Below are 24,327 nucleotides of genomic sequence, written 5' to 3' on the forward strand. Positions count from 1 at the left end.
TGTCTTTATGAAAAACTAACCTGAACTTTAGAGGGCTGGTTGATTTTAAGGTCAACAGTAACTGTAGTCCAACCAGGAAACGGATCGGTAGGCAATGGTGCTGTAAAAACTTGCACAGATTTCGGTGAGGCCACAACCTCGTCTTCTAAAATGTCTACAAATTCAGTGTAGAGAATCAAGACAGTGTGTCGTCCAAACACCGGGAAAGGAATAAGGTTCCAGTATGTCAATTCTGCAGTCGCACCGGGTAATAGGTCGAACACATCGGTAAAAATTTGTGCCGGTGAGTCGGAGAATGGAACAACTTCTAAGAATCCGCCTCCATTTTCTTCCATGGGTGGTCGAGTGGAGTTCAAATCGAATGGAGCTGGATCACCATGCGCCGACAGATACCAAGTGGTGGAAGAATTTTCATCTCTGTAGCCTTGCCAATAGTCAGCAGTGCCATTGTCGAAATCATCCACGATCTCTTCTTTCTCTTCCAGGCCCTCAACGAGAGCTGGATGACGGGCCACAAACACTACAAGGCTAGCAGCAATGATAAACATCAACCGTACGCTCTTGGTGGAACGACACATTTTTTGTTATTGGTCGTGTTCGATAATTAGACAATTGTTGAAACTGGAGACTAATCTTAACCGTGGCTTTGCTTGGCGTTTTCTAATGAGGCAAATGTAACAGCAGCGCTTCTTAAACATCCTGCTGAATCTCTAAATTAAAGAAGAATTATCAAAATGCATTAAGATGTTGTTATCATCGGAGAACATCAAACGGTTCATAGCCACCATGATTATACGAAATAAAATTGCCTACAATTGTTGTATCCATTCCGCATGTCCCGCCCCAAAATCCGAGACGTCATTGAGGCCACGGGCCGTCACAATCTCTTGATTGCGTAGCCATTTGCTGTTTGACGTCTTCAGTTTGTGGCGTCTTACTTGCGACGTTGTGGTTCTGTGGTAAAATTATTTCACAACCTAGTGACGAAAATCAGCACCGAACCGCATAGCTTTGGGTGTTCACATTGCGGCAGGTTATGCAAAATGTCTCATACAGTTAGCTTCTAAAATGTTATAACAGCACTAAAATTCACACCGTAGCACGTGCGTGCGATGTCGGCAAAATAATGAAACAACGCATTTCGGTGTGCGTCGGTTTAATTTCTCCGTTAATTAATGACATTATCATCAATTTCTTTTTAAACTAGAAAGGGTACTTTGTCATACTCATAAGTGTATAATTCATGACGAATACTGTTTGAATTCCCTTTAGTAATACTTTGCAATGCTTGCCAATGAATTATTATCTCGCTTTGTAGGCAAGCATAATGGCATTAACATATCATGGATAATGGAATATGAGTTAAATAGCGAAAGAGAATATGTTATGTGAAAGGCGCTTGAGGAACATTTTAAAATAAAGACTTTTGTTAGAAAAAGCATTAAAAAAAACGATTTCACCATTAGTTTCGGACCAAGCTCTCTGTTTTTAGGGTAGGGTTGCTAAATGCGGATCTAGTAGTTTGTAAACAAAGCAGCGAGATACGGAGGCATGGACGGCTGAGACTCTTATCTGGCGCTAGTAGATGTTGTAATACTAAACTTCTGTCAAACCGATTCCGTCGTCGTCTGCTCCGTCAACCTGTTCAGCACCTTCGTCAGTATACACACACAAATTGCGCTAGATAATGCAATTAACGTAATTTAAAAAATTAAGGGGCGTGGGTTTTAAATGTCATGCAAGTGTACCGGCCATTTTTTTGATGGGGTTTCAATTGATGTCGTCACTAGTTCATCCGCCGGCCCCGTAACGTAGAGCGCTTGTAATCTCTGTGCATCCTGCAATTGCAAAACCAAAAATTCTTTGTCCTTCCATAACCCAGATAATTTACAAATCCCACATACCTCGATGTGAGATTGGAGCAATTTTGTAATGTCAATATCGTCGTCGTCTTCTCCGAATGGATTGGACGCCATAGCTCCAAATCTCAGCCAAGATAGATAAAGAAAATACTTCAAACAGCGTAAAGCCGTTAGGTTGGAATGTGTAAGGAGAATTACACATTTTCATTCACATACCTGAAAGGTGTTGAGCATTGGAAAGTAACCCGTGATAAAAGAGGTGGCAGGATTTTTATCAGCCAGCTGACGGGCCATCAGCGATGCTACGCCGATAGAGTAGACGGTGATGGTCACAACCTTGAATATTACATGTGTTGTGATTAAATTCATCAACATTGACGTCTATTTCCGTACCTGAATCAAAGCAACTGGTATGTTCTTGGAAGAAAACTTTAGAGTATTACAACAGCTTTTTTTGAAGGCCATCAGCGCGTCCACTTGACGATTGCAATCGGCTGGAATCGTGAAAAGACCTTGTCGGCTGCAACGCTTTAGCATAGCCAAGTTCCAGTCCAGCACCGCTAAAGAGAGGTAATGGTCGCTCTCGCTAGAGTGCTTCGACTGCACCTGTTCCAAGTGTATCCGTTCGTGCTCCAGCATAAGCCCTAAAAAACCAAATTAGCAGGAGGAAATGAATTTTGGAAATGAGTTTAAAAAATGGGAATTTTTTTACCAGCGTTTTGAAGTGACTGTAAATCAGGATAAAGTTTTTTCAAAGGCTGACAGATTAAACGGAATGTAAAAGTCCAGCTCAATAAAATCCATCTAGAGTATTGCTGAATCATCTGCGCTCCCTGTTTTGGTTTAATAATATCGTTATGGCAAGGTATCATGGACAACGACAACAAAAGTCCCTTACATCTGCTGCGTTCTCTTTCAGCGCAAGAACGAAAATGGCAATCACTTTTGCTGTTCCAGGCATGGTATTGAAGACAGAAAACCATCGCTACATTGCAACAGTCCCGCAAAATATACGAAACAAAGATGAAATGGAAGAAGCGCAACATGAATTTTCGTACTGACCTGCATAGAAGTGGATGTGAAAAATCCCAGCAATAAAACGATGGGAAGTGAAGACGTATATTTGGAACAGTAGGCGGCTATGGCTTCAAAGTCACTAGAATTTCAATGTCATGTCTACAATTACACGCAGGCCAATACGATGGGAAATTTTATATTGCCATTGTTACAATAGCTACTCACACTCTTGCATTAGCGCTGAGCACGTAATCGTAGAGCAACGAAAGAGAAATGTAGGAAATCACGTAGATCAAAAACGGCTCCCAAAGAAGACGGTAAACACTGTGTTTCCATCTGATATAATTAAAAATACATCATTAGTGTTCAACAGCATAATCAGTGACATATTATTGCATAACATTGTTGTATCCGTTACGCCCTACTTCACCAACAATTAGAGCTAACCCCACAAAGTGAAAATGTGAACGGAAACCGAGAAAACGTGAAGACTGTTTCCTTTTGGCAACTACTGCTTCAGTTGGATTTGTTGCATTCCAATTAGTTGAACAACGGTCTATGTTAGGAACTCGGATAATTTAAAACCAATCTATGTTTCCTCGTTTGTTATTGTTTACCTTGTTGATCAGAAAATACTGATTTTACTGCTCACTGATGCGTTGCATAGGAAGTGATTGGCACAAAATGGAGTCACTAAAGAACGTTTAAGCTCGGAAATGTACACTATGAAAAAGAGCATTGACTTATGAAAGGAATCGTGAATATTTCGCGATCAAGGAAGCCTTGGGGGCACCGAAAAAGCGTAGGGGGTTAGCTTGTTGGTGATGTAAATGTCTTGGAATGCTTCTGCATTTAGAAACGGCTCATCGCAAACTGGCAATGCGAATGGCATGCACCAAAAGAAACTGAAGAACTATGACTCACTAAAAACATACCTGAATAATATTTTGAAGCTCTCGCCGAAACCACTTGCTCTTCCCGAATTACTAGGAGATATGTCGTCGAACATTGTGCTAAAAGAGGTTTCACCAAACCCGTTGCGCAGAGCCGACTGTCTGGGGCATACTGAGGAACCTTCCAAGCTCTGACAAACCAACAAGACGTCTTGTCTTTTTTTTTCCCACAGCAATACAGTTCCTTTTTGGTTCCGCAACTACACCTCGTTCAAATTCGTTTTTGGGAAATCCGCCTCGCCTTTACGTCTGGTTGCAACACCCTGTGTCATATTTCCGATTGGTCTTCATATTCAGGACCTTTGTGCTTGCATAATGCAGCGGATACCGAATTTTGCATCCGACATATTTCTTTGAAGTTTCTTCTTATCGCAGACTGGTAAAAATGTTGAAATTCGATTATTTTTGGCTGAGAAACGTGCCAAGGCTTTTTTCGGATGGGTGAGTATCACACTGCGCCTGCAAGTCATAAAAAGTAAACGTGAAAATGTTCAGACCTTGCAGGGCCTGTAGCCTGAGGATAGGCCCTCAAGGAGTAACTATTGTATATGGAAATAGGTATACAGTGAGCATGTGGCTTTTCACCAAGTATACCTTCACAAACCGCGAGGCCAGTGCCCAGTGGGTACTTGATGGATGATTTTCCAAGATTTCGAATTGTCATGTTGCCTTCACGTAATTTCTTCTGTCTCTAGTTTAATCCTGGTCCTAGCAGTTCATTAGCTTTACTTCATTATTTAAAATGTATTAAATTGAAATCATTGAACTCGGTTACCATGATATCACCAGCACACTGGGCAGCTTAAAGCTGCCACCTGCCAGCTTTGCTTTCAATTTCCAAATCTAATCTGGCAATGCCGGTAAAAACAGTGTTTACTTACGAGCAGACGATTTCAGTGGCATTTTTTTAATTCAACGAATCTAACGAACTTTTTTTTTTACCCTGGAAATTGCGGCTGCCGGAGCAAGTGACAGAACTAAACCGGAAGAAAATGACTTCTGACTTGTCTCTATTACCTAGTCTCAAAACCTTGTTTGCCACTGTCACTGCTGGAATTACAGGAACATTAGTCTATCACTACATGAAAACAGTATGACACTTCCTTTTGATCTGTTCATATGTTTTCAGTGTCTAATACTTTACTTATAAATAATAACCATACTGCTGTTTCACAGAATTTTTTTGCTGAAAAAGATGAAGAGAAAGTAAAAGAATCTTTACATGTTGAGATTCCATGGGACACAGTAGCTCACCTCATTGGAAGGAATGGTACCAGTATCAAACAGATTGAGGAGGAAACCTGCACAACTATCTCTTTCGTTGATCCAGGTTGGGTCCCTAATAACAAATTTCAAATGATAATTTAAATAAATAAATTACTCTTTTGAGTTTAACAGGTGGTGCTTGTAGACTTGCAGTGATAAGGGGTAGCAAAGATGGAGTACAGTTAGCAAGAATTCAGCTTTTAAAATGTGTGGAAGAACATGCTCAATTGGAAACCACTGAAATATTTGTTTCTGAGGTATTACCTTTTTTGTTTGTTGGAAAAAAACAAACTGTTGTGTGCTCTTCTAATCCTTCTTAACAATAGAAAACTATTGATCGACTGACAGCGCAAGAAAGCAAGAAATTAAGAGAAATTGCGGCTTTGTCAAAAACACGAATTTACATCGATAGCATCCAGGAAAAACGGACAAGCCTACTGGTAAGAGGAACCTACCATCAAATAGAAAATGTGAGAGAATGTTTGAAAGAAATGGTTGCAGAAGAAATACCAACATCAATTGAAACCAGTAACAATTTGCCAATCAAACGTTCCCCGAAGGCTGTTCGAACTCAACCCCAAGTAAAAGCTCATCATTTTAACCTAACACGTTCCATATAGGGCAACTTAAAAGATTCATTTAATTAGGAGAGAAATGAAGCCATGGAGTACGAAACACTTGAGCCGACTAGTTCCGATGGGTAGGTGAAAAGTTTATGTTAAATACCGTGCAGCTGGTTTCCTTATCCTTCTAACATCCTTGATCGCGTTTCTAGATTCTGCGAAGTGATGGTGTCTTTTGTAGTAAGCCCATCAAAGTTTTTTGTCCAGAAGGCTGGAGCTTCCTCCAAGGAATTGGATTGTCTCATTGATGACTTAACAGACTTTTATTCTGTGAAAGAAAATCGTCAGCAATACGCCACCTCAAAGGTGAAGATCGTAGTCATTAATAATATTTCCATCTAAAATATCTCACGTTTTCCATTTAGTATGAAGTCGGTTCTCTAGTTGCTGTTCTGGCACCAGATGATACCTGCTGGTACCGCGGTAGGGTTGTCTCAATTGAGTTGGAGGAAGAGAGCGATGACGACGACGATGGCATTCTCTCGGTGAATCTCGTTGATTTTGGTGACACCGTCACAGTCAAGCAGCCTCATATCGCTATTTTGCGTCCGGAATTTTTATCGATGAATTTTCAAGCTATTGAATGCAGCATGGCTTACATTGAACCCATAGGGTAACAGAAATCAGCGTTTGACTTTGGAGAGCAGTAATGTAAAAAAAATTATATCTAGGGGTGGCGAATGGACTGAAAAGGCAATCGAAGCATTTGAAACGTTGACGTATTGCGCCAGTTGGAAAATTTTGATGGCTCGCGTAGAGTCTAACTCCACCGTGAACAGCAGCCGCATCTACTTTTTGAAGCTCGTTGATACCAATACGGAAAGGGTAGCCGTTAAACTTTTCTCCACATAATTCCTTGCTATCTCACGTATTTTTCTCTCTGTGGATCTAATAGGATATTGACATCGCCACTGAACTTATTCGGTTGGAATTTGGATCCAGTACTGCCTAAGAACGTTTATGTGATATATGCGGCCTTACTTTAAAACTCAGATTACCTTTTGACCAGGAAGAATCTCAAATTTGATGCCAATCCATATGTGACATTTCGCTTTTAAGATTGAATTGGCTAAACTAATTAGCTGGCAGTTGCCAAATCTATATTTGCAATATTATTTAAATTAAAATGAGTAATTTCGAATGAGTATGTAGCCAACAACTGAGAATGTGCTGACAATAAATGGCTGAATAAAACTGTAAAAAAAATCACATCTTTTCGTACTCTTGCTGAAAAGAGCACGTACTGCACTTGCGATAGTAAAGATCTCTTTCAGCATCAAACTTTTCCTCTCCGAAAACATGCTGGTGGCCAGCCGTTTGTTTTTTGTAAACGCTACTGCGTACCGCCATTCGCAAATCTTCAAGAAATTTAATTTTAGTGACTTCAAATTAAAAATAAATTTTTAGATATTTACTTTTAACTTGTTGGTTAAATTTTTTTATTTTGGTTTTTTCTCGTTTGGTTTCGCGAAGTTCCTTTTCTTCTTCTATCTTCTCCAAGGTCTCCCACAACTCGAGGGCTCGTTTTTCAATCTACATCGAAATACAGAAATAATGAAAATTATGACGAGTTAGTTACTTAGGTGGTATAGACTAGCCTGTAATCTCAAGTATAGCTTCATATCTCCCCAGTTGGGATTGAGAGGGTTCTTGCGCAAGATGTAACGTAAAATTGGCTCGCGCAAATCCAAATCGCAATCTTTTAGGAGGTACTCCTGGCGCGCGTCTGTTCGCGTAATTAGGCTGTACTTATCGTCGTTTGCATCTCTGAAAATGAGAAGATTCAAGTTAAAATAAATACTTTGATTTTCATGATCAGTCACCTACTTGCACGGATCGCAAACCGGATGTGAAAAAGAGCGGTAAAGTAATGAATCGTGAAGGGGCTGCTCACACTCATCACAATGAGGACGATCAGGCAAAATGATTGGAGCAGGGTCTTCAGTAATCACTATCTAGAAGTGTCATTACAAAATGACATAAATATTTGCATTACATAATGTCTTTAAAAAGTTTAAAGGAATCTAATACTTCTCTTTGTTGTTCTTCTTCAAGTTCTTTCTCATTAATGAGGAATCCACCCCCTGAATCAATAAGTCTCGAGTTCTTGATCCTGATTACAGAATGCTCTTCTGTGTTGCCACTAGATTAGAACAATAACAAAATGAGTAAAAGTGGCATGTACAACGCATCAGAGTTTAACAATAGATCTAATTTGGCAAGATAGTGAAAGTACGGATAACAGCTATACGGTTGGCTATAAGTTTTCAAAAAGACTTTTTAAATAAAAACAAAGTACAAAAAAATTCCATATTTGAAATCTAAGGACTTTTTTAAATCTTTCAAATTACTTTTTATAAGGATGAGCTTGCAATCTTGCCTGGCGAAGGAGGAGGGCTTTCTGACGATTTCTTTCTATTCTGGCCTTCTGGAATGCACTTAAAGATGGTATGTTGTCTTCACCAAGTTTAGAGATATGGAGGTCTTCTGATGATGAGGTAATCTGTTCCCGTGAGTCGATGTTATCGCTAGCTACTTCATGACTGACTTCTTTGTTATTTTGTACAGGACTGGCTTCAAGCGAGGCAGCGAGACCACTATCACCCTCATTGTTATGGGTTTCTTCATCTGAGTCCAGTTCAAATATCGATTTGGTTTTTGTTTCAACGGCGTTTTTTGCACTCTCCATCAGTAAAAGATGAAGTTATATAATTCGTGAATAAAGTGCACTGTTCGCTTTTGAGTTTTGACTGACTGCTCTCGCTAGCAGACAAAAAACAAATGAAAGGAAAACGAAAAAAGGTTTCAACAATGCCAGACTTGGAAAAAACGTTGCATGTATTTACAGTTGTACCAGAGTCATAGAACACATGTTTCAAAGACATAATAGAACACATGAGTCATGGGACACTTAAATCTATATCTTGCCTCATTTTCCCACAATCGATACGCGAAATTGGCAACAACTTTTGGGAAAAAATCCGAGAGGGGGAGTTAACATGGCCGTAGCTACACCAGTATTCTATTACTCTGGTTGTACGGTCCCTTTTGAAATGAGTAAAGTTATGTATGTAGGGGAGAGTGGGGGCAATTGATACACTTTTTGGTTTTTTGTATTTCTTGAAAAAAAAACTGAAAAATTTAATATAAAAATTATATAGAATTGTAGCCTATTATCTCAGCTACTAAACGATATTTTTTTTATTAGAAAAGATTAATTATAATAGTAGTAAATTGTAAAAAACTGAGGTCGCTTCGAGTGTTTCATATGGCAAGTTTTTCGTGCCAAAAGTCTCCCCTGCACCCTACAAGCAAAAACCTCAACCTCGGATGCTATCCGTCACCCTCACCTCAACCTCGGATGCTAGTCGTCACCCCCCACCTCAACCTCGGATGCTAGTCGTCACCCCCGCTATGCTATGGCGTTATCGAAAACGCTATATTGCCCCGCTATTTTGAAAACTACCCGTCAGATTTATGCTGCCACCTGGCGGCGAATCACAGAAGCTCTGTCATGGAGCTACTAGATAGGAATTTGAAAACTCGCCAAGGCCACTAGCGCCACTTGTGTTTGGTTCCGAAAATTATTTGTCTGTCTCCGCCAGAGTACGCTTTGAAAGGTACGCGGAACAGTCCGTACGTTTTTGAACGTTTTATTTTAATTCACGATCCCAACAAACTAAAAGCAGTTTTTACCATGTCGCAGAGTGAGATTCTAACAGTGAAATTTCCATAGAGGATCCACATGTCAGACAATTTTCAAAAATGATGTCCAACGACATGATGCCAACCTCCCACCTTTGCGATTGAAATTGAAATCGAAAAAAATTTTCAAAAACGTACGAATTGTTCAGCGTACCTTTCAAAGCGTACTCATAAAAAATAATTTTCGAAACCAAACACAAGTGGCGCTAGTGGCCCTGGGGAGTTTTAAAATTCCTATCTAGTAGCTCCATGACAGAGCTTCTGTGATTTGCCGCCAGGTGGCAGCATAGATTTGACGGGTAGTTTTTAAAATAGCGGGGCGACATAGCGTTTTCGATAGCGCCATAGCATAGCGGGGGTGATGAATAGCATCCTAGGTTGAGGTGGGGAGTGACGACTAGCATCCGAGGTTGAGGTGAGGGTGACGACTTGCATCCGAGGTTGAGGTGAGGGTGACGGATAGCATCCGAGGTTGAGGTTTTTGCTTGTTAGGTGCAGGGGAGACTTTTGGCACGAAAAACTTGCCATATAGAAGGGCAATTGAAACGGTGTGTCGACGCAATTGCAACGTGGGTTTTCCCATAAGGAAGCTTCTTCATACCCACATAAAATGAAAATCACGATATCTCAGCAGCCACAACTGCTAGTGTGATCAAATTTTACCATTAGGTACAATGCGATTTACAGATTTTTAAAATATGCTTAAAGTAGATCGTAATTTAGTTTAAAATATTTAAATAATTAAATTTAAAAAAAAACCATTAAGCAACATGCTTTTTTAAATAAATCCCAAACAGCGAATACAAGTATTATAGTTGTGTTAACATGATGATTTACATTTGTTTAAATGAATTACGTCAAATACTTGCAAAAAAAATGCAACCACTCGCAGACAGGGAATATAAACAAAGTGTTTCAATTGCCCTGCAATAGGGTCATCGTTACATTTAATTATTTAAAATTATTTAAGAGTGCAGGGAAAAATTAAATGACATTAAATTGTAGAAAAATGAATTGCAAATCATCTGAAACTAATTTTATTACTAAAACGTAGCGTTTTAGGGGTTAAAACAAAAAAATTGAAAACGCAAATTTAACAGACGGAGAACAAAAAACAGTTTTTTTGAGATATCTTGAAAAGTTTTGAATACAAAAACTCGTAAATTTTTCTAAACTTGTATATGGCAAGTTTTTAGTGCCAAAAGTCTCCCCTGCACCCTACAAGCAAAAACCTCAACCTCGGATGCTATCCGTCACCCTCACCTCAACCTCGGGTGCTAATCGTCACCCTCACCTCAACCTCGGATGCTAGTCGTCACTCCCCACCTCAACCTCGGATGCTATTCATCACCCCCGCTATGCTATGGCGCTATCGAAAACGCTATATCGCCCCGCTATTTTGAAAACTACCCGTCAGATTTATACTGCCACCTGGCGGCGAATCACAGAAGCTCGGTCATGGAGCTACTAGATAGGAATTTGAAAACTCTCCCAGGGTCACTAGCGCCACTTGTGTTTGGTTCCGAAAATTATTTGTTTCTCTCCGCCAGAGTACGCTTTGAAAGGTACGCGGAACGTTTTTGAACGTTTTATTTTAATTCACGATCCCAACAAACTAAAAGCAGTTTTTACCATGTCGCAGAGTGAGATTCTAACAGTGAAATTTCCATAGAGGATCCACATGTCAGACAATTTTCAAAAATGATGTCAAACGACATGATGCCAACCTTCCACCTTGCGATTGAAATTAAAATCGAAAAAAAAGTTCAAAAACGTACGAATTGTTCCGCGTACCTTTCAAAGCGTACTAAAAAAAACTAATTTTCGGAACCAAACACAAGTGGCGCTAGTGGCCCTGGCGAGTTTTCAAATTCCTATCTAGTAGCTCCATGACAGAGCTTCTGTGATTCGCCGCCAGGTGGCAGCATAAGTCTGACGGGTAGTTTTCAAAATAGCGGGGCAATATAGCGTTTTCGATAACGCCATAGTATAGCGGGGGTGACGAATAGCATCCGAGGTTGAGGTGGGGGGTGACGAATAGCATCCGAGGTTGAGGTGAGGGTGACGACTTGCATCCGAGGTTGAGGTGAGGGTGACGGATAGCATCCGAGGTTGAGGTTTTTGCTTGTTGGGTGCAGGGGAGACTTTTGGCACGAAAAACTTGCCATACTTGTAAACCCCCTCAATCTATTAACGCAAATTTTTTCAAGAAAATTCCTCTTATACGGCGAGATATGGCAAGTTTTTCGTGCCAAAAGTCTCCCCTGCACCCAACAAGCAAAAACCTCAACCTCGGATGCTATCCGTCACCCTCACCTCAACCTCGGATGCAAGTCGTCACCCTCACCTCAACCTCGGATGCTATTCGTCACCCCCCACCTCAACCTCGGATGCTATTCGTCACCCCCGCTATACTATGGCGTTATCGAAAACGCTATATTGCCCCGCTATTTTGAAAACTACCCGTCAGACTTATGCTGCCACCTGGCGGCGAATCACAGAAGCTCTGTCATGGAGCTACTAGATAGGAATTTGAAAACTCGCCAGGGCCACTAGCGCCACTTGTGTTTGGTTCCGAAAATTAGTTTTTTTTAGTACGCTTTGAAAGGTACGCGGAACAATTTGTACGTTTTTGAACTTTTTTTTCGATTTTAATTTCAATCGCAAGGTGGAAGGTTGGCATCATGTCGTTTGACATCATTTTTGAAAATTGTCTGACATGTGGATCCTCTATGGAAATTTCACTGTTAGAATCTCACTCTGCGACATGGTAAAAACTGCTTTTAGTTTGTTGGGATCGTGAATTAAAATAAAACGTTCAAAAACGTTCCGCGTACCTTTCAAAGCGTACTCTGGCGGAGAGAAACAAATAATTTTCGGAACCAAACACAAGTGGCGCTAGTGACCCTGGGAGAGTTTTCAAATTCCTATCTAGTAGCTCCATGACCGAGCTTCTGTGATTCGCCGCCAGGTGGCAGTATAAATCTGACGGGTAGTTTTCAAAATAGCGGGGCGATATAGCGTTTTCGATAGCGCCATAGCATAGCGGGGGTGATGAATAGCATCCGAGGTTGAGGTGGGGAGTGACGACTAGCATCCGAGGTTGAGGTGAGGGTGACGATTAGCACCCGAGGTTGAGGTGAGGGTGACGGATAGCATCCGAGGTTGAGGTTTTTGCTTGTAGGGTGCAGGGGAGACTTTTGGCACTAAAAACTTGCCATAGCGAGAGAAAAAATTTTTTTTTCAATTGCCCTGTGTCTCAATTGCCCCCACTCTCCTCTAACAAAAAGAAATAAAATTCATTTTAAGGTTACATAAGAGCACTTCTTGATTGTTGCCATTTGCCAAGGGTTCACTTATGAGGCCCTTGATAAGGGCATTCATGATTGCTTCACGGCAGTGTGGAAGGGGCCCTGAAAGAAATTCACCGCATCCTTGCTCCGGTATACTATATTATAAACAAGCAATTAAAGTTTGAAATCTCAAATTTTAAAATTCATATTATATTCAGTTAATTCATTACAGGGAGGAAAATATTATTATTGGGAGCACATCCGCGAGGCTGAATACATGTGGGTCCTGTTCGTTCAACACCTGGCCTCCTACATTATATGACCTTGTGTTCGGTTGCCAATTGAACCGAAAAAGCGATGAAATAATCAAGAGAAATAAAGCTGGATTCTCCAGCATTGATCAGCAACAATTCAGGACTCCACAGAAAGGAGGATTACACGCCATTTTGATTTTCCATAGCGCCCATGTCAAAGGAATAGCCACAAAATAAGAAACTTGACGCACCTGATGATGGTTGTTACATAACCACCGATTAATCGTAACGAAATCTTACATGCATCGTGTTATGACTGTGTGTGTCTAGGTCATCTAATTATTAAACGTATACTACGTAGAGAGTTGTAGAGAGCAGCAGCAAGGTGTAGCGGTGCATAGGGCAATCCTGAACGATCTGATAAAATCGATAATTTATCATTATAACTCTTCTGCATTTTTGGTGATCAATGAATTGTGTTCGCAATCCTTGATCATTCAAAGGATAGTCTAGGATGTATGGCAAGTTTTTAGTGCCACCTATTTCACCTCAACCCGTCACCTCAACCCATCACCTCAACCCGTCACCTCAACCCTTCACCTCAACCCTTCACCTCAACCTGGCTATTTTTTTGGCGCCATCTTGCGGCCAATATAATGAATAGTCCTACAAACTATAGAGACCGGCATCTCCCTCGATTTTTCCCTCGATTTTGACACCAGTAGCGCCACATGCTGCGTGAATTTTAACAAGCCGTGCGCGGAACAGTTCTTCCTGTCAGCTGAGTTCATAGTTAAAATATCAGTTTTATTCGAAAAGTGCCTCACGTGTGGGGCATCTATAGAACTTTCTATCCTCGAAAAACACGTTACAAACTGGTAAGTTTCAGACCCCAAATTTAAAACTAAACCATTTTTTAACAGGGCTGGTAAATTTGTAATAAGTCTGTGCAAGAATCTAATGTCACAGTGCTGACTGCTGAGTGTTCGATATAAGAAGTTAGTGCAATAGTAGCTTAATATATACCTTTGTATTAATCCCTATGAGTTTGTTTACCCTAAATTAACCTAACCTAATATCACATTGATTTCATCTATTTGTTTTTTTGTAGTTTTATCCCCCACAGGAGAAACCCGCGTTCTAGAAACAGTATTCAAGTTCACTTTTGCCTCCTGTCAGCCGAATTCGAAGAACTGTTCCGCGCACGGCTTGTTAAAATTCACGCAGCATGTGGCGCTACTGGTGTCAAAATCGAGGGAAAAATCGAGGGAGATGCCGGTCTCTATAGTTTGTAGGACTATTCATTATATTGGCCGCTAGATGGCGCCAAAAAAATAGTCAGGTTGAGGTGAAGGGTTGAGGTGAAGGGTTGAGGTGACGGGTTGAGGTGATGGGTTGAGGTGATGGGTTGAGGTGACGGGTTGAGGTGAAATAGGTGGCACTAAAAACTTGCCATAAGGATGGGAGGAACAACATTATGGTCTCCAGTTGGATTTGGTGGCTGGATCGCCAACAATGGATAAATAAATAAATAGGAGTAACAATAGCAGTAACAATAGTAATGTAATTATAGTTAATGTATTTAGTAGTAATGATGTCTTCCGTAACATACGGAAGCGTCTTTTTTTTTCATGGCACTTGGGTAACTGCGGGTAACTGTGCACTTTAAGATTGTTATATCTTAGCTTGAGTTTTTATGTTCTATAAAGATTAAGCAGAATATCTGCCGAAATTTTTTCGATATCTTTCCCGAAAGCGTTTATCAATTTTCCATGGCGATTTCTTCGTCATATTACATAAATGATATTTCATTGTTCGCATTTTGTATCCAATTGTTTCCCCGGTTACGGCCAGGTGCTGTAGGAAACATTCGAGCGTAACATCATGCAAAACAATCAAATTCTATTTAAATTTATGAAAAATATGAATTTTAAAAAATGTTTACCCCATTTCATTGATTCCAACCATGCTGTTGATTCGCGATTTATTAATGTTGTCAACAATTTGTTCCGTTGAGAACAATTGGTGAAAAAATGGTTGACGAGTTGAAACTAGCATGGCCATATGCCACAAAAATTACATCCTTAGGTGGAATTTTAATTTCCATGAAATCCAAAATGAAAGAAATCTAGAAAAAAATAGATTTTTAAAAATTTATCTACAACTAGAAATAATTAGCACTAACTAATGCAAGTAAAGAAATGATAAATGATTTACCAGATTACTTGGTTTAACAGTTAAAGCGGAAAATTTGTAGAATACAATGGTAATTTTATCAATTCCAGGACGGTAGTTAAAATTTACACGTGGTAAAATGTACGAGAATGGTTCAAAGGTTTCTTTTTTTGAATTTTTATTCAAATGATGAGTCATCGTCGAATGCAAAGCCAAGGCAGATCCATGTCCACCGAAATACCGACAAGATTTTGCGTCATTGTATTTCGATGTGGGAAATTTCTAAAAAAAAAAAAAAAAATTAGTTCAACTAAGTTTAAAAACAAAAAATTCTTTTCAGTTCCATCCAGAGATAAGGAGATGGCTCACTCCACGTAAAGCCCAGCAGTCGACATTATCCCTCCTCCCCCTCTCTAGCAGACGAATTCGACTGCGCTGCTCCTTTCGGCCAGCTCCGGAATCATGGCTGTACTTGGCGGTAAGGATTTCCCAGTGGCGCTCCCCCTTCACGTTTTAAACCATACCGTCCTTACCGCCAAGTACAGCCACGATTCCGGAGCTGGCCGAAAGGAGCAGCGCAGTCGAATTCGTCTGCTAGAGAGGGGGAGGAGGGAAAATGTCGACTGCTGGGCTTTACGTGGAGTGAGCCATCTCCTTATCTCTGGTTCCATCTTACTGCCATGATCTATAAACTGGAGGTCGAAGAACTGTCGTCTGCTTGATTTGGCGTCTGCTAAAACTTGAGAAAATTTTGGGGCATCCGCTAGGGGCGCTGACTACCCGGGTTAGTCATCATTTTGCCGATTTTACCGCGTAAGGCATAGCCTTTAGTACAAAATCTACTTACTTTTAGGGTTTTTATTTTATTTAAAGCAAACGAGATATGCGGAATACGACTTAAGGGAGAATAACCTAATATATTATAATAATAAAAAACAATTCAACGCTTTATCATTTATCTCATTATCCGTCTCCGGCTTTTTATTTAAACTACCATTAATGACAATGTATGTAACTTTTGATGCTTTGTTTTCAACTCCTGAATGATGTTTTTTGTACCGCTTAGCTTCGATGTGATACCTTATTTCTACGTATTAAAAAATCAAGAACGGGACCGTTTGTTGGTTGTGTTCAGAACAACAAATTTTGGGAACCCCCCCATCCCATCTTTCGCAACTGCAGCGATGATCTGGTTAAAGAAGTCTATTATGAAGACGTTGTTTGTTTGAAAACATCGTCACTTGCAAAATGATATGAACATACTTTAGAAGAAGGTTTCAAAGTTCCCTTCCTAGGGATGAATTCATTCCAACGCTTCAATAACTTTCTATCCTTAGGTGCACAAAACATGGTAAATTTACCAAGATATTTTGGGTAATCTGGGAAACCAGATTTACATCCGGGGACATAACAACAGTTCGGGATCTTCTTTGTCCTATTGCTAGGGAATGTTAAAATATTAGATTAAGAGAAAATAGCACTGCATAAGACTTGGGGATTCGCATATCATGTTCATAGTGTCACTTATGTACATCGAATGAAAACTAATAAACTAGAGCTGATTACACGGGATATTGAAAAATAGATAAACAACATGAATTAATTTGTAATTATTTTAGCTTAAAACCGATTTTTCCTAGGATTAAACTACGATCTGAGACCATTCATCCGTCCCTCTCCATGGTTTACGCGGCAAAATGATGACTAACACGGGTAGTCAGCGCTCTAGCGGATGCCTCAAAATTTTCTCAAGGTTTAGCAGACGAGACGAGCAAAACAGCCCTAGCAGACGACAGTTCTTCGACCTCTAGTTTATAGACCATGTTACTGCCAACATCTTGTAAACTTCACAAGCTCATGGAAGCAATCACTTTGAAGACATTTCCCGCGGGATTGGCGTCCGATTACAGCAATGTGATTCACTGCCAAATTTGTTATTGGAGGGAATCTCATTTTTTTCATCCTAAACTTATGCTGTAAAAAAGATATTACTACGACACATGAAACAAAGTATAATTTCTTTGGCTCTAATACTTACCCTCCTAGTTTTTAGGGGAAAGGTTTCTCGTTTACAACTAAGACATACACGTTCTGAGTGTTGCCGTATGGGATAGGTGTTTGGAACCTAATTGTATTTCAATGAAAACTTACCGTTTATTGAGAATTACCAAATATTGTAAACCTATGTAATCCCTTATACCTGATTGTAGCAATTGCTACACATGAGGCCTGGTGGCAAATCCCACCAATCTGCTGACTGAAATATGTCAATATTATTCGGTAAAGAAATACCAAAATTCAATGGTGTTGGTATATAGTCAGGCTCCGGGTCGGGAAATTCAGCTAATCAATATGAAATTTAAAAGTAAATATTATTAGGAATAATAACATTATAAATAGTAATTTATATGTATAGGCCTACCATCTATCTTTTCACAAATATTTTTGATATCCAGGTCATCCACACATTTGGAAAAAAATTTAGCACTTTCTTGCTTTTTCGCAAATCCACTCATGTCGTTGCACTTACACTTTAGTTTTTCAAGTTAATTTAACAAATAAAAATTAGATAAGTTATTGTAGTTATCTAAGAGTAAGTTTTAGTAAATGTGTTTGGCACTGTTTGGTGAAACTATGAAAACTACAGACGATTCTCCAGAGTTGTGTTTGCGGTAAAAAAGGGGGTGTGGCTTCGTTCAAAATGTTCTACGGTCAAAGAACACCTTACCAATGACATAGACCAAGATCGGATGCTGAGTTGCCAAGGCTGAATTCCGACCTGCGGTATTTGTCCTCTCGGGCCCTATAGGAGGGAAATGAAAAATAATATATTTAATTAAGTTGTAGTTAGTTTTATTACAAAATCTTTTGGAATCGTGTACTATACCTCTGTGCTGATATAATACAAAAAATTTGATCTCCAAAAAAGCTGTTATTTTTCCAGGAAACTTTTTGAAAGGTACTTGTTTACCTTTCCACAACACCCCCTCCCCGTATTACAACTGTAGAACAAGAAGCAGACGTTTTTCTAAGTAAATATCTGTTTCCTTATGAATAAGTCCTTTAGCATAATCAGATAACTTAAAAAGACTAATTGTGTCAAATAACTCATTACCGACATCACAAACTACACTACTCATGACATAAAAAACGAAAACAGTTTGACACTACAGTCACTAGTCACAGTCAATCACTTAACGTCTGCTACGGTACATTGTAAAAATGTAAACAAGTACCTTTCAAAAAGTTTCCTGGAAAAATAACAGCTTTTTTGGAGATAAAATTTTTTGTATTATATCAGCACAGAGGTATAGTACACGATTCCAAAAGATTTTGTAATAAAACTAACTACAACTTAATTAAATATATTATTTTTCATTTCCCTCCTATAGGGCCCGAGAGGACAAATACCGCAGGTCGGAATTCAGCCTTGGCAACTCAGCATCCGATCTTGGTCTATAGCAAATTATTTCTAGCACTTGGAAGTTTTTGTTAACTGCAACTTCAATTTCAACAACATCAATTATTACTTTGGATTTTTAAAATGGTAACTACATTTTTTTTAAAGTTAAATCTGCCTGTTTAATTTATACTAATGTCCAATAATAAGCAAGTTTTCATCCTAAATTAAATTCGTTGTAATGTAATAGGATTCTGTTAATGGCGAAAAACATGCCAGACAAGTGAAAATGTTGAAATTGTTGAAGAAATTATAAACTTGTATCGAAAAATCCATGGATTAACTGAACAAAAGTTTCAACTAGTACCATTACTTGCTCATGGAGTTTTGAAAAATTGGTTGTTGCAGAAATGTAATGTAACCACGATCAACCAAAACATGAATGAAACATTCAAACGAGTTTGGGATGTAATATCGGACAAATATTCCACTCATCATATCTAATTTTATATTCATTTTGTTTATTTTTTAGGGTCTTATTACGCACAGTAATAAAATAAAAAATTACTTAGTGCTAGTGAAAAAGATCACCGAGAAATTGCTGCAAAACAAATAGAAATTGACATTGAAATATCTACATTGAAAGAGAAGGTAAAAACCCTTTCATTGACATTGGACTCTCCGGCGAAGAAAAATATTTGCGAGTATTTTGAAGGAGAAGAATTTGAAATGGAAGCTGCTCCTTTCAGATGTTTCGTTGATGGATGTTTAAAAACTTAAGCTATAAGAAAATGCTTGTTGCGGCATCAACGAATGTGTCATTCACCACCTTTTACAAAAGGGATGTCAACGGATGGTCCAAATTCAGTGGCGGATTCACCACAATTTCAACAAGTACAAAGCAGGCCGGTTGTGTACACACAATTCCACTTGTGCAGCCTTCTATGGCTTTCAAACGGCCTGCTTTGAATGCTGAGGTGGTGAAACCTAATAAAACTGTTTGCCTCCAACAACCTTTAAGCTCTGTTTCACCAAATGTTCAAAACTCCAGTGGATTTTCAAGTGACGCTAACTATAGAGCAAACTTGGCCCACTTTGAGAAGTTTGGCGTAGATCGTCCATATTCAAGAAATCCAACTTTACTCTGTGACTGTCCAGGTAAGATTTTCTTTTTTTTTTTTTTTTTTAAATAACACAACATTCGTTTATTTGCAATCACCATGTTTTTGTTTCAACGGCGTTTTTTACACTCTCCATCAGTAAAAGATGAAGTTATATAATTCGTGAATAAAGTGCACTGTTCGCTTTTGAGTTCTGACTTACTGCTCTCGCTAGCAGACAAAAAACAAATGAAAGGAAAACGAAAAAAGGTTTCAACAATGCCAGACTTGGAAAAAACGTTGCATGTATTTACAGTCGTGTGGTCTCTTTTGAAAGGAGTAAAGTTATGTATGTAACAAAAAGAAATAAAATTCAGTTTAAGGTTACATAAGAGCACTTTCTTGATTGTTGCCATTTGCCAAGGGTTCGCTTATGAGGCCTCTTTGTGCTTTCGGACATGCAAGATTCTTTTGATTTAAACGGATTAGCTTTAACCAAACTTTGCTACGAACCAAAGTAAAACTATTTACCATCCATTCGTGTGAAGAATTATGAAGGGAATGCGACACTATCTGCTCTGTCAAACCAGGCGAAGAATAAAGTGATTGCCACCGGACAGCATCCTGCAAATAAGTACAACATAGCAAAGACAGGTATGGTGTTATAATGGTGTTATCCTGCACGAAGGACATTAAGAAAAAATAAATTATAATAACATCTTACGTCTACGTGGGCTTGCAGGAGTCGCTTAATATCAATGTCGTTCTCGTCATCTGAAAAAGGATAGGCTGCCAATCGACCAAATTGCAACCACAGGTAATAGAGAAAATACTGTGAACAAAAATTTTAAAAGAAAAATAAATATATAAAAGTGGTTCATGCAAATTTTGTGGAGGTTACCTGAAACGCGTTGAGGACAGGAAAGTACCTTATGGTGAACGAAGTTGGAGTATGCTCATCAGTCAGTTGACGCGCCATTAATGATGCTAACCCATAGGAGTAAACGGTAATTGTTACGGCCTATAAAACATTTGTTAATATTACTAGGAACTACCAAATAACAAGTCACTAATATAATAGAATACTTGAATTAATGCAAACGGGATATTTTTAGCAGCAAATTTGATTGTGTCTCCGCAACTTTTCTTAAATGTCATCAAATTATCTTGGTTGCGCTGGTAATCGGAGAAATCCATGAACATTCCTTGTCGGTTACATCGTTTCAACAGGGCAAGATTCCACTGTACAACCACTATAGGATGGTTGGAAGCGATCTCACTTTCGAGTTGCAATCGCTCATGTGGCAGCAATAATCCTAAACATACGATTAAAACTCTATTCAACAGGGAACCTTATAAAATATTAAGAAATCAATAATAAACGTTACCAGCATTCTCGAGCGACACTAGGGTGGGGAATACTCTTTTCAACGGTTTGCAGATGAGACGAAAAGTTAACGCCCAACCTAGTACGATCCAACGTGAGTATTGCTCCACTATTTGATAACCCTTTTTGATACAAAAGAGAAATGGTAATTTTAAAAAAGGAGAAAAGTGACAAACTTGATGGCACAACTTACTTCTGGCTGACCTTCTTTGATTGACATGACAAAACTGGCTATAACTCTTGTAGTTCCGGGCATGGAATGCACGAGTGAAAACCATCGCTACGATTCCCCAGACAAAAACGATTAGTCGATATTTTAAGAAGGAACAAAGAAACATATTGTATGCAATTGTTTTTTACCTGCATGGAAGTTGATGTGAAGAAACCCAGCAGCAGAATAATAGGCAGGGATGAGGTATATTTGGAACAGTAGGCCGAAATATCTTCAAATCCTCTGCAAATACAAAGAAATGATGCTCGTTAGGTAATCGATTCACTGAATCACATTAAAAACGAATCATATACTTTTTGCCATCGTCATCCAGTGCAAAATCGTACACAATTGAAAGTCCTATATACGCCATGGTGTAAATGATGAACTCTTTCCAGACAAGCCGGTAAGTGCTCCCCGTCCATCTGCATAGCCGAGAGTAATAGATAGATTAAGAGCTGCTAACTTGATGAACAAATGAAGTCTGCAAAAGAAGGATACCTGAACAACGTTTTGACATTGTGACCAAATTTAACCGTGGATCCAAATGAAGAGTTATCGGACATTTCTTCCACAAAGCTTGAGTATCTTAAGGTCAATCTACACTGTAACTCCTAGACTTGAAAACAACCTCACTATGGCTAATAGTGAACTGATTCACAAACCGCAACAAAAGAAACTGGCAGAGGGAGGCCTACTAAACATAATCCTTTGGGAATATTTCGACCCACCAACCGATGGGTACCCGGTAACTTTTCCCAGACGTCGATACTACGCTACTTTTCCAGAGGGCTTTGAAAAGTAATTTCGAAATCGCATTGTTGAGGGAAAGAATGAAGTCGACGGGGTTAAATCTCGTTTAAATCTTTTTTCCAACATTAGTTGTTTGCTCAACTGTACTTAGAATTCTCTGTGGTGTTTGAGATATAGATAGGACACGTTGAACATATTACTTTTATTAAGCTTAGTTTAACACCTATTAGCAATTGCGACTTAGTCATGTTATTATTAATAAAGGGATTTAAAAATCTTTTTGGAATTGCTGGTTATTACTAAAGCTAGACTGCCCCTTTTACGAAAAGCACCTGACAATAACTGACGCTGTCACGATTGAACTGCATCATCATTACAAGTTTTCATTTCAAAGAAATGAAAGTACCTTTTTAAATTGTTACCTGGAAATGAATGGGGAGACTGGCGTATAAATGGAAGAAAGAGTCATACGGTTACCTGTAGTGTAGTGCCTATTCCTGTTGACCGGAGAAATGACATTAGCTGATGTCCTTTTCTTACTTGCAGTCAGTGTCTTTCTTGTCAACGCCCAAGGTAGTATCTCTATTCAGTCTAAGACATCCGAAAAACGGGATCAAGTACCTTTGCCACAAAAATCGGATAATAATGAGTTGTCTCGAATTTTTTATTGACTTTTACGTACTTACAGATGATATTTGCACTAAGGCAGAAGTCGATCCGATGCCAGCAATGAAAACTCATTTTCTTCTCTGGACAAGGTGAGGCACTCACTGAATGCGACATGTATCCTTTACATGTCTTTGTTTCCTTTTTGGGCTGTGTGCTTATTCATTTGTTTTAGACGCAATCCCAAAATATTTGAAGAACTACTGATCGGTGACGTATTAAGTCTGACGCTTTCAAATTATGTTCGGACGAATCCCACAAGGATCTATGTCCATGGTTGGACAGAAAATGGTCAAAATAAGTTAAGCCGCAATTTACGCGATGGTAGGTTATTACGATTTAAAAAGAAGAGGATTAACCGCATATCAAATTAAGTATATATTGAGAATACCTTTCTAACAGGTTTCCTCCTAAGAGAAGACTGTAACTTTATTGCAGTTGACTGGAGTTTCCTAGCTCTGCCCCTTTCCTACCCGACAGCTGCATCCAATGTCCAGCCAGTCGGAGTACTTACTGGAAATCTAGTGAATTTTCTCATTTCACAAGGAGCTGATCAGAGCCAATTTCATTTAATGGGTTTCAGTATGGGGGCACACGTTGTTGGCCGAGCAGGACTAACCACAAATGGCAGACTCCCTAGAATAACAGGTACTACAGTATATATGAAATTAGCTTAATGTCAGGCAAGTTAAATCCCTAATTACGTCCTACCTATTCTAAGGGTTTGATCCGGCATTTCCATGTTTTGATCAATCCGAGGCTGAGGATATCCTAGACAAAACCGATGCCCAATTCGTTGACATTATCCATACCAATGCCGGTACCATTTTAGACAAGCGTTTGGGATTCCCATTGGCACTTGGACATGTTGATTTTTGGCCAAATGGTGGGTCACTGCAGCCGGTATGGGATTCAAAACAATAATTCAGTACAGTTGTTACACATTTACAGTGTAACTTGTCGTAGGGATGCGGTCTGATCCAAGAAAGTACTGGTGTAAAGATAGAGAATATTCTTGACGTTTTTATCAAAGGTAAATTTCTGTTGCGTTATTTTTACCACGTTACGATGGAAACAAGGAGATTCTTGTTGACTAATTAAATTGTACTACAGCAGCGTGTAGTCACAGACGGGCGGTGAAGTATTTTACAGAATCAATCAACAGTGCCGTTCCGTTCAACTCCACCCAGTGCGCCTCATACTCCCAGTTTCTGCTTGGATCCTGTGCTGAGAATTTCAGGACCTCAATGGGTCTTTCCGTCTCAACAACGTAAGTATAGAATTTTGCGTTTGATTCCAGTTATAATTCACAAAATCATTTTCTTTGAACTAGTGCCAATGGAAATTTTTTCCTCAACACAAACGCTCACAAGCCTTTTGCACAGGGTTGAAGAAACCAAAGCATTTCAAGAAAATCATTTGAAATGTATGATTATTTAAAATAAATGAATACAAAAAAAAAAAAAAAAAAGGTCAGATCAAAATGTTCCATTGGGGTTCCTGGTGCTTACGCAGCAGTAAGCAGCCACTTATTGAAGCTTATTTTGCTAATTCAATGTGTCACCGAACGATTGGCGCCTTTCGTCCGACATTCTCATCGTGGCATGATCCTTGAGGAAAACAACCCATCATAATTAATACAAAGGTTACCGCCTCTGGCCC

At 39.2% G+C, this 24,327-nt stretch overlaps 5 protein-coding genes, 2 long non-coding RNA genes and 1 pseudogene across 11 annotated transcripts in view; 3 read left to right on the forward strand and 5 right to left on the reverse strand.

Annotated features, from left to right (window-relative positions):
* LOC116924943 (uncharacterized protein DDB_G0271670) overlaps positions 1-998 on the reverse strand; it is a 2,373-nt gene extending 1,375 nt beyond the window's left edge. The window contains exons 1-2 of one of the 2 annotated variants that reach the window (XM_045175031.1): positions 814-998; positions 21-710 (exon numbers count right to left, since the gene is read on the reverse strand). In XM_045175031.1, the coding sequence (XP_045030966.1) occupies positions 21-578 (558 nt within the window). In that variant the 5' untranslated portion in view covers positions 579-710; positions 814-998. Of the gene's footprint in view, positions 1-20 lie in introns of both variants that reach the window. The other variant, XM_032931560.2, reaches the window with a different exon arrangement.
* Positions 999-1,139: 141 nt separating this feature from the next.
* LOC116924947 (bestrophin-3) lies at positions 1,140-4,565 on the reverse strand. 2 transcript variants are annotated; one of them, XM_032931569.2, is made up of 11 exons: positions 4,427-4,565; positions 3,815-4,291; positions 3,105-3,215; positions 2,925-3,018; positions 2,761-2,847; positions 2,575-2,695; positions 2,256-2,506; positions 2,079-2,198; positions 1,905-2,012; positions 1,749-1,838; positions 1,140-1,652 (listed from the first exon to the last, which is right to left on the reverse strand). In XM_032931569.2, exons 2-11 carry the CDS (start codon positions 3,886-3,888, stop codon positions 1,608-1,610), a joined length of 1,101 nt encoding a protein of 366 aa, XP_032787460.1. In that variant the 5' UTR covers positions 3,889-4,291; positions 4,427-4,565; the 3' UTR covers positions 1,140-1,607. The 2 variants fall into 2 exon arrangements, with proteins under 2 accessions (XP_032787460.1, XP_032787459.1); XM_032931568.2 differs by having other exon boundaries at positions 1,140-1,680; positions 4,427-4,556.
* A 102-nt stretch (positions 4,566-4,667) lies between these two features.
* LOC116924946 (tudor and KH domain-containing protein homolog) lies at positions 4,668-6,927 on the forward strand. Its single transcript, XM_032931567.2, has 9 exons — positions 4,668-4,923; positions 5,009-5,162; positions 5,231-5,355; positions 5,425-5,679; positions 5,746-5,798; positions 5,874-6,027; positions 6,087-6,334; positions 6,393-6,546; positions 6,617-6,927. The coding sequence occupies exons 1-9, from the start codon at positions 4,825-4,827 to the stop codon at positions 6,671-6,673; spliced, it is 1,299 nt and encodes a 432-aa protein (XP_032787458.1). The 5' UTR covers positions 4,668-4,824; the 3' UTR covers positions 6,674-6,927.
* Positions 6,805-8,565, reverse strand: LOC116924948 (DNA repair protein complementing XP-A cells homolog). Its single transcript, XM_045175039.1, has 6 exons — positions 8,073-8,565; positions 7,753-7,864; positions 7,549-7,676; positions 7,320-7,488; positions 7,137-7,254; positions 6,805-7,079 (listed from the first exon to the last, which is right to left on the reverse strand). Exons 1-6 carry the CDS (start codon positions 8,408-8,410, stop codon positions 6,928-6,930), a joined length of 1,017 nt encoding a protein of 338 aa, XP_045030974.1. The 5' UTR covers positions 8,411-8,565; the 3' UTR covers positions 6,805-6,927.
* Positions 8,566-14,535: 5,970 nt separating this feature from the next.
* Positions 14,536-17,887, reverse strand: LOC116924954. Of its 2 annotated transcripts, none has more exons than XR_006648033.1 (7): positions 17,571-17,887; positions 17,349-17,491; positions 17,187-17,273; positions 16,977-17,122; positions 15,191-15,430; positions 14,919-15,101; positions 14,536-14,830 (listed from the first exon to the last, which is right to left on the reverse strand). It is a non-coding gene; the product is annotated as an uncharacterized LOC116924954 (long non-coding RNA). The 2 variants fall into 2 exon arrangements; XR_006648034.1 differs by having other exon boundaries at positions 15,825-17,122.
* A 624-nt stretch (positions 17,888-18,511) lies between these two features.
* LOC116924956 lies at positions 18,512-20,040 on the forward strand. The gene is made up of 2 exons (XR_004395262.2): positions 18,512-18,695; positions 18,799-20,040. It is a non-coding gene; the product is annotated as an uncharacterized LOC116924956 (long non-coding RNA).
* On the reverse strand, positions 19,936-22,615 carry LOC116924949 (bestrophin-2). Of its 2 annotated transcripts, none has more exons than XM_032931572.2 (10): positions 22,477-22,615; positions 21,561-21,671; positions 21,396-21,489; positions 21,229-21,315; positions 21,037-21,157; positions 20,735-20,964; positions 20,550-20,669; positions 20,373-20,480; positions 20,180-20,272; positions 19,936-20,116 (listed from the first exon to the last, which is right to left on the reverse strand). In XM_032931572.2, exons 2-10 carry the CDS (start codon positions 21,617-21,619, stop codon positions 20,033-20,035), a joined length of 996 nt encoding a protein of 331 aa, XP_032787463.1. In that variant the 5' UTR covers positions 21,620-21,671; positions 22,477-22,615; the 3' UTR covers positions 19,936-20,032. The 2 variants fall into 2 exon arrangements, with proteins under 2 accessions (XP_032787463.1, XP_032787462.1); XM_032931571.2 differs by lacking the exon at positions 22,477-22,615 and adding an exon at positions 21,748-22,001.
* Positions 22,616-22,793: 178 nt separating this feature from the next.
* On the forward strand, positions 22,794-24,136 carry LOC116925349 (annotated as a pseudogene).
* Positions 24,137-24,327: the final 191 nt, after the last annotated feature.

This window comes from Daphnia magna, linkage group LG6, assembly GCF_020631705.1.
Source record: "Daphnia magna isolate NIES linkage group LG6, ASM2063170v1.1, whole genome shotgun sequence".
Taxonomy (NCBI): Eukaryota; Metazoa; Arthropoda; class Branchiopoda; order Diplostraca; family Daphniidae; genus Daphnia; species Daphnia magna.

Coding starts and splice junctions, on each gene's coding strand:
- LOC116924948 (XM_045175039.1), bottom strand. CDS start 8,410: ATGGAGAGTGCAAAAAACGCCGTTGAAACAAAAACCAAATCGATATTT. Junction 7,677..7,752: donor AAGAAGAACAACAAAGAGAA/GTATTAGATTCC, acceptor TGACACTTCTAG/ATAGTGATTACTGAAGACCC. Junction 7,255..7,319: donor AGCTATACTTGAGATTACAG/GCTAGTCTATAC, acceptor ATTTCGATGTAG/ATTGAAAAACGAGCCCTCGA.
- LOC116924949 (XM_032931571.2), bottom strand. CDS start 21,812: ATGTCCGATAACTCTTCATTTGGATCCACGGTTAAATTTGGTCACAAT. Junction 20,481..20,549: donor CTGTCCTCAACGCGTTTCAG/GTAACCTCCACA, acceptor TTTTGTTCACAG/TATTTTCTCTATTACCTGTG. Junction 20,273..20,372: donor TCCTGCAAGCCCACGTAGAC/GTAAGATGTTAT, acceptor ACTTATTTGCAG/GATGCTGTCCGGTGGCAATC.
- LOC116924947 (XM_032931568.2), bottom strand. CDS start 3,888: ATGTTCGACGACATATCTCCTAGTAATTCGGGAAGAGCAAGTGGTTTC. Junction 1,839..1,904: donor TGCTCCAATCTCACATCGAG/GTATGTGGGATT, acceptor TTGCAATTGCAG/GATGCACAGAGATTACAAGC. Junction 1,681..1,748: donor CCCCATCAAAAAAATGGCCG/GTACACTTGCAT, acceptor TGCATTATCTAG/CGCAATTTGTGTGTGTATAC.
- LOC116924946 (XM_032931567.2), top strand. CDS start 4,825: ATGACTTCTGACTTGTCTCTATTACCTAGTCTCAAAACCTTGTTTGCC. Junction 6,028..6,086: donor AGCAATACGCCACCTCAAAG/GTGAAGATCGTA, acceptor TTTTCCATTTAG/TATGAAGTCGGTTCTCTAGT. Junction 6,335..6,392: donor GCTTACATTGAACCCATAGG/GTAACAGAAATC, acceptor AATTATATCTAG/GGGTGGCGAATGGACTGAAA.